Below are 8300 nucleotides of genomic sequence, written 5' to 3'. Positions count from 1 at the left end.
AAAAAAATGGTCGCGATATTTTTTCCTCAATAGGCTCCATGGCCACCACAGAATCTGAAGCAATAATGGCAGAAACCTCTGCGACCTCGGGACTTTTACCTTGTTCTCCACTTTTTCCTTGATTAATGGGAAACTCAAAAGATAAAGAAGAAGGATCAACAATTTTAGGGGTTTCTGGGATAGTCAACTTAGAATTGGAGGGAGACGGGGAATCTGGGTTAGGAATGATTTTAGAGATAAGAACAGGAGTGGTTACAGAAGACTCATTGGGGGCGGAGGACTCCATGGGTTTTTCAGTATTAGAGATGACTGAGGCAGGGATTTCGGAGTTTGTGTGAGCCATTGAAGAGATAGAGAGAAAGTTATTTGGAGAAGTTCTAATGGAGGACTATGGTTTGTGAAGAAAGGAGAAGGGTTTTAATGAGAGTGGATAATTATAAAGAGAGAGAGATAGGAACCGGTTCTGAAACGGTGTTTGTACTTGGAGAAATGCAATGTTTCAGAGGGAGATGGAATGATTTGATGTGAAGGGACATGACAACAGGGTCTAAAAGATGGATGACATGGTAGTTGATATTTGCACCTTTTCAATATGTGTATTAAAGAATGCACAGAACAACTAACCTTTGGTACAACAACCAGGTTCTTGACCTGTTATTGAAAATTTCAATCCTCTTTTATCATCCATGCAATGCATCTACAACTTCTATACTCACCATGTGTGTTTACCTACAGTAGTATTGAAGTGAGTTAGACTTGGCCAGAAAACACTTTAGCTAGTTTTACCTGAAGGTGATTTTCATAGCCAATTAATGAGGAATCAGATTCTCAATTGGGATTCAATAGCCCCAGCTTCACCCTGTTTCTTCCAAAATGTTCCGTACTCAATGCTTTGGTAAATATATCTGCAATTTGGTCTTTTGTGCTGCAGAACTTCATACAGATCAGCTATTTCTATACATTGTCCCTCAGAAAATGATGTCTCACATCAATGTGCTTGGTTCTTTTGTGTTGAACTAGATTTTTAGCCATGTTGAGTGCACTGGTGTTATCACATAGAAGAGGCACACACTTAGTAAATACCCCAAAATCCTCCAGTTGCTGCTTAATCCATAGGAGTTGATCATAGTAAGATGTTGCAGCTACATATTCTGCTTCAGCTGCTGAAAAAGCCACTGAGTTTTGCTTCCTTGTGCCCCAAGAGAAGACGTGACCCTAGAAAGTGAGCCATTCCAGAAGTGTTTTTCCTGTCCATAAAATAACATGCATAGTAAGCATCAGCATACCTACTGAGATTAAAACTGTCACCTGAGGGATAATACAGGAACATGTCCTGTGTCCCCTTAAGGTATCTCAAATTTTTTTTGGTAGCCTTCAAATGAGATTCATTAGGATTTGATTGAAACCTTGCGCATAGCCCCACACTGAAGACAATATCGGGTTTGCTGGCAGTAAGATAGAGAAGGGACCCAATAATGCCTCTATACATAGTTTGATTCACATGATATCCAGTTTCATCCATGTCCAGTCGAGTAGCCGTTGCAATGGGAGTGTCTATTACTTTTGATGCTTCCATATCAAACCTCTTCAAGATCTCCTTGATGTATTTCTGCTGACAAATGAATGTACCCTTTGTGGACTACTTCACTTGATGAACCAAGAAGAAATTTAGCTCCCCCATCATGCTCATTTCAGACCCACTTCTCATGAGCTTTACAAATTCTTTACACAAAGAATCAGCTGTTGCCCCAAAAATGATATCATCAACATAGACCTGAACAATGAGTAGGTTCATTCTCCATTTCTTTAGGAACAAGGTGTTGTCAATTTTTCCTCTTGTAAAACTATTTTCTAAGAGGAACTTTAACAGCCTTTCATACCAAGCTCGAGGAGCCCGCTTCAACCCATACGATGCTTTGTCCAGTTTAAACACATATTCAGGGTGTTCATGACATTCAAACCCTGGAGGTTGCTTTACATAGACTTTTTCCTTAAGAAATCTATTCACAAATGAATTTTTGACATCCATTTGGAATAATGTGAATTCCATATGAGATGCAAAAGCGATTAGGATTCTAATAGCTTCTGTGCGAGCGACCAGAGCAAACGTTTCACCATAATCAATCCCTTCCTCCTGATTGTAGTTTTGAACCACTATCCTAGCCTTGTTCCTTGTAGTGTTTCCATGTTCATCAAGCTTGTTCCTGAATACCCACCTGGTTCCAATAATGGTTTGATCTAAGGGTCTAGGTACCAGGTGCCAGACATTGTTTCTTTTAAACTGATGCAGCTCATCTTGCAAGGCTGTAAACCAATCTGCATCTTTCAGGGCTTCCTTGATATTTTTGGGTTTTATTTGGGAGAGAAAGGCTGAGAAGGCTAGTGAATTTCTAGCTTTTGACTTGGTTTGTACTCTAAAATCTAGAGGAGTGATTATGTTGTCAAGAGGATGAGAAATTTTGTGTTTCTAGTTAGACATTTGAGGTTCTTTTGTAGAGGAGGTGGGTATATCTAACTGGTTCTTTTGTGTTCTTCTCTCAGGTACTAGTGGAGTACCCTATACTGCATCAACCACTCTTTCTTCAGCTTCAGTGGTTGTAATTGAGGTACCTGGTTCCATTGAAGAAAAGGCAGCATTGTATTCACTCGGCTCTTTCACGTGGCTCATCATATCTGCCTTTCTATTTGTCATGTCAATGACTTCACCAGGAACCAGTAAGGGTTCTCCATCTTGATCATCTTTAGCACTTTTCTCACAAGAAGGATATGACTCATCAAAGATAACATGAACACTTTCCTCAACATATTGAGTCCGCTTGTTGTATATCTTGTAAGCTTTGCTTTGAGAAGAATACCCCAGAAATATTCCTTCATCACTCTTGGCATCAAATTTACCAAGCTGATCCTTTCCATTGTTGAGAACATAACATTTGCACCCAAATGTTCTTAGGTGAGTCAGCTTGGGTTTTCTTCAATTCAGTAACTCATAGGGGGTTTTGTTCAGGAGAGTTAATTGTTTTGTTCCATACCCCTCTTTTGGAATCAGAAGTAGAGTTAGGAACTAGAAAAGAAAAAGAAAAAAAAAGGAAGAAAAAGAAAAAAAAAGAGAAAAAGAAGAAAAAAAAAGAAAAAGAAAGAAAAGGAAAAGAAAAAAAAACAAACTTTGTGCTTGTCACACCTCCTTTTTCCGCACCCGAGAGGGCGCAAGAGAGTTTTTTCCAATTAAAGGACAATCGAAACGGGATTGGTTTATTTATTTCAGAGTCGCCGCTTGGGAGATTTAAGGTGTCCCAAGTCACCAATTTTAATCCCGAATCGAGGAAAAGAATGACTCCATATTACAGTCTGCGTACCAGAAATCCGGATAAAGAATTCTGTTAACCCGGGAGAAGGTGTTAGGCATTCCCGAGTTCCGTGGTTCTAGCACGGTCACTCAACTGTTATATTCGGCTTGATTATCTGATTTTATACAAATATGAACTTATGTGCAAATTTTAACTTTTACCGCTTTCATAATTATTATTATTATTATTTCTTACAGGGAATTGCAACGTCGCGAAAACATATCTCGAACCACGTTACATCAATGCACCCGTGGTTGTTTGACATATCTCGACTCGGTTGAGATTTAGATTTAGGTCACATAAATGTGCACCCGAGTTAAGGAAAATAAATTATTAAAGGCGTGCCTAACGCAACTAACGTATTGTTATTTTGGGGAAGGCCGTAAAATTCGCTAAACGGCATGTCCCGAATTCTAAGTGTTTTAATATATACACATTTAGAGGGCCCCGCAAGTTGTGCATTTTTTGTTTGTCGAGGCTCGTCTCATTCATTATTAAAAGGATTTACAACGTCATGGAAATGCATCTCAGACCACGTCACAATCAATGTACCCGTGATTAGAGACACATTTCGATTTCATTGAGACTTGGATTTGGGTCACATAAATGTGCACCCGAGCTTAAGAAAATTAAATTATTAAAGGCGCGCCTAAAGCGACTAGCGTATTATTATTTTTAGGTAAGGCCGTGGAATTTCGCTAAACGGCTTGTCCCGAATTCTAAGTATTTTAATAAGGCTCCTATTAATCCCAACTTTGCTAACGTATTGTTATTGTTATTAAATCCGACTTCTATTACTAAAGATCGAGGAATAAGGCTTAAACGCTAGTAGTCATGATTTTTCATTCGGGTGTTCACATACCTATTACAATGAGAGTACATAATATACGCGAGTACATATGTTCGCAACAATTCACAGGATGTCAAATTGTTCCCTTAATAAACACAAGTATATGCATGGAAGTAGACATTCTCGTAAAAAACTTAAGCTCACGATATGTTCTCACATTTACTTTAAACACATGCAGTAACTAACCATAAGATAAACATTTTTTTAATAAAACGACAAAAAATTGCATTGTTGACATTCACCTTGAACCATAATATGCGAAACGAACGGAATGAAACAAAGGACGAAGAACACTAACCTTCGAACCTCGACAAACCTAGAACGACCAAAAGCGCCCCGACGGAACTCGAACCTGACCTCACTAAATGAGGAACAATGACAAAACCTCGGACAAACACCTCGACGTACCGGACCTCGACGAACCAAAGACGACCTCGATGGAAAATGGAAAGCTCGGACCCAAAACTGTCAACGACCAGAGATTGTTGGGTTGCTGTTGTATTTTCCGACGCGGCAACTGGTACGTGAAGCTGCAGCAGAAGGGGTCGTTTGGATGTGAGGAAAGGATCAGATAAGGAAGGAGCTGGTGGCGCGATGCAGCAGCGCAGTCACAGCTACTGCTCGATGGCGAAGCCGCTGGTTTTCTGGTGGTGTTCGCTGGTCGTTTAGTTGTCGACTGGAAAGTGACGACGAGGGGGTGGAGCTGGTGGTTATGGCGTTTTGGGACGTGAGGGAGTAGGGGGCAGTGGCGACGGGATAGTGACGACGATGAGGGAGCTGGTGGTTTTGGGTTATGGTCGCTAGGGTTTTTCCTAGGTTTTCTTCAGGAAGAGGAGGAAGACGATGAACAGCGGATGCCGGGTTTAATGGAGGATCGCCGGACTGGTTTGACGGAGCTAGGAGGAGGATGAATGGTCGTGTTTTCCGGCGTTCGTTTGGACAGTGGTCGACGGGCCTGTTTGGTTGTTGACGGAGGTGGCGAGACGGAGAGGGGTTAGCTGGACGGGACGTAAGGAATGGTGGTTTTGGGTGGTCTACTAGGGTCGTTTGGTTCTTCTTCCTTTCAAGAAAAAGATCAACAGTGCATAAGTTCTTAAAAAATTTCAAAGTCCTCCTCCAAATGTGTTTTGCCCGTGTATTTGATAACCTTCTGCCAAGGAAAATGAGCCCCACGTGTGGTGGGGTTCGAGACTTGTGTCCCCCACGCGTGGTGGGTTCCCCGTGTACGGTGTTCCGTCCGTGTTCCCCACGCGTGTCCCCTCACGTGTGGTGGACTCGAATTATTATGGGCTAGGTCCGAAATTAGGCCTAAAACCGGGTAGTTTGAACCCGAATATTATTCTTTTGCCCGGACCCGAGAAATAGGAACACGACGTTGCTCAACTGATTATGTAAGCAAAATAACTACAAAAATAAGACTGATAATTAACACAAAACTAGATCTTTTTTAATATTTTTTCAAGATTAAAATAACTACAAAATACTAATAAAACTATTTTTTTGTAATTTTCGTTTTTAATATAAAGATAAAATATAAAGTAACATTTTTGTATTTTTCAAAATTAAAATGACTATAAAACATTAATAGAACTATATTTTTGGTAATTTTCGTTTTTAATATAAAGATAAAATATAAAGTAACATTTTTGTATTTTTCAAAATTAAAATGACTATAAAACATTAATAGAACTATATTTTTGGTAATTTTCGAAATTATATAAAGTACAAAAATAAAGTACAATTTTTTGTATTTTTTCAAGTTTATGAGAAATACATAAACTAAAATTTATATATATATTTTTGTAATTTTCCTCTTTTGCGACGAAATAAAGCAAAAATAGTCAAAATAGCTATATTAGGCCTAAATTACATATTTATGCTAAAAATGTGAAAATTCTCGGGGAGGGTCAAAAATCAGGTGTCTACAGCTGCCCCTCTTTGACTGGAAACACGAAGAGTTTTCCGACAAAGAACGACTAGACATGTTTTTGACCCGACCATTACTTGGAGGGACTACACTACGGAAAGGAAGGGGATGTGACCGAGCCCTGGTATCTGAGCTGCCTACATATCCTTGGTTATACAGGAATCAGGCCACGTGCAGTTCGGAAATGAGAGAGATGGTTAAGTGTACCGAGGTGTAGAGCCGATCGAGGTGCCGTTCCGTTGAGGTTCCGGTCCGTGGTCCTGTCATTACATCAAAAATGAAAACTGAAAAAGGCTAACTAAGCCTATCAGCTACTAGTTACAAGGATTCCTATCTTTAAGTCTTCTGAAACTTGATCTTGAGTCTTGAATGGTGCTTCACACAGACTTTGGATTTGAACCTTGCTACTTGCTAGTTGTAGGTGCTAGTTCTTGAGCAGACCATATTTGTTTTGCCTAGATATCCTTGAGCAGACCTTAATACCCTTTTTGTGTCCAGCTTTTGTTGAGCATCTCAGACTGTTGACTCGCATTCTTGAGGCGAGCTTCTGCTATTTATGACTTGGTTGAATGCTGGGGATTTTAGTCGTAGCCTTCTGATTCCCGGTGCTGGGGATTTTTATTGTTTCCTGCAGGGGATTCCTGTTGTATTCCTCTGCTTTATTGATTCTAAATGTGCTCCTTTCTCATATGAGCGGGCTTTTGGCTTCAATACTTCAATTGTATTCCCTTATTCTCCAGGTGGGTGCCTGATTTCTATTTCTTTTCTTTATCCTTATTCTCCAGGTGGACGCCTGATTTCTTCCTTCCTTTGTCCTTGTTCTCCAGGTGGACGCCTGATTTCTTCTTTTCTTTGTCCTTGTTCTCCAGGTGGATGCCTGATTTCTTTTTCTTTGTCCTTGTTCTCCAGGTGGACGCTTGATTACTTCCTTTCTTTGTCCTTGTTCTCCAGGTGGACGCCTGATTTCTTCTTCGTCAGCTTGCGTTTCCTCCGATGCTTTTATTTTGTGAACTTGAGGGATGGTACGGGCCTTTTGCTCCTCTGAGTACCAGTTTTCATTTTGCTTGATCTGCTGGGGACATGGCCTTCTTCATCAAGCCTTTAAATGGTTCCTTCGGCGGTATGGCTCTCTTCATCAGATTTGCCATGCTGGGCATGACTCAATGTTCACACGCTGCTTCTTTCAAAATGCGTCCTTACGCGTCCTTTTGACTCGTGTGCCTGAGTTTGCCGCCTTCTGCTTCCCGGTACTGGGTATTTTTATTGTTCCCTGCTGGATATTCTTGTTGTAACCTTCTACCTTCCGGTGGGGTTACTGCTCTCAAAACCTGAAATATTTAAACTAAAACATAAAAATATTCTTCTCGTTATACAGGTGGGCGCCTATTTAAACTAAGACATGAAAATTATTCCTCTCGTTATACAGGTGGGCGCCTATTTAAACTAAGACATGAAATTTATTCCTCTCGTTATACAGGTGGGCGCCTATTTAAACTAAGACATGAAAATATTCCTCTCGTTATACAGGTGGGCGCCTATTTAAACTAAGACATGAAATTTATTCCTCTCGTTATACAGGTGGGCGCCTATTTAAACTAAGACTGAAAATTATTCCTCTCGTTATACAGGTGGGCGCCTATTTAAACTAAGACTGAAAATTATTCCTCTCGTTATACAGGTGGGCGCCTATTTAAACTAAGACATGAAATTTATTCCTCTCGTTATACAGGTGGGCGCCTATTTAAACTAAGACATGAAATTTATTCCTCTCATTATACAGGTGGGCGCCTAATTTAAACTAAGACTGAAAATTATTCCTCTCGTTATACAGGTGGGCGCCTATTTAAACTAAGACACGAAATTTATTCCTCTCGTTATACAGGTGGGCGCCTATTTAAACTAAGACATGAAAATTATTCCTCTCGTTATACAGGTGGGCGCCTATTTAAACTAAGACATGAAAATTATTCCTCTCGTTATACAGGTGGGTGCCTATTTAAACTAAGACTGAAAATTATTCCTCTCGTTATACAGGTGGGCACCTATTTAAACTAAGACTGAAAATTATTCCTCTCGTTATACAGGTGGGCGCCTATTTAAACTAAGACATGAAAATTATTCCTCTCGTTATACAGGTGGGCGCCTATTTAAACTAAGACATGAAATTTATTCCTCTCGT

General features: G+C 40.0%; 1 protein-coding gene across 1 annotated transcript; it reads right to left on the bottom strand.

Moving 5' to 3' along the window:
- Window positions 1-1156: 1156 nt before the first annotated feature.
- Window positions 1157-1576, bottom strand: LOC138872836 (uncharacterized mitochondrial protein AtMg00240-like). The gene has a single exon (XM_070151255.1). It carries the CDS (start codon window positions 1574-1576, stop codon window positions 1157-1159), a length of 420 nt encoding a protein of 139 aa, XP_070007356.1.
- Window positions 1577-8300: the final 6724 nt, after the last annotated feature.

Source organism: Nicotiana sylvestris, chromosome 7 (assembly GCF_000393655.2).
Source record: "Nicotiana sylvestris chromosome 7, ASM39365v2, whole genome shotgun sequence".
NCBI classification, from domain to species: domain Eukaryota; kingdom Viridiplantae; phylum Streptophyta; class Magnoliopsida; order Solanales; family Solanaceae; genus Nicotiana; species Nicotiana sylvestris.
Note: the sequence above shows the minus strand (reverse complement) of the source record. Positions and strands in the feature narration are given on the sequence as shown.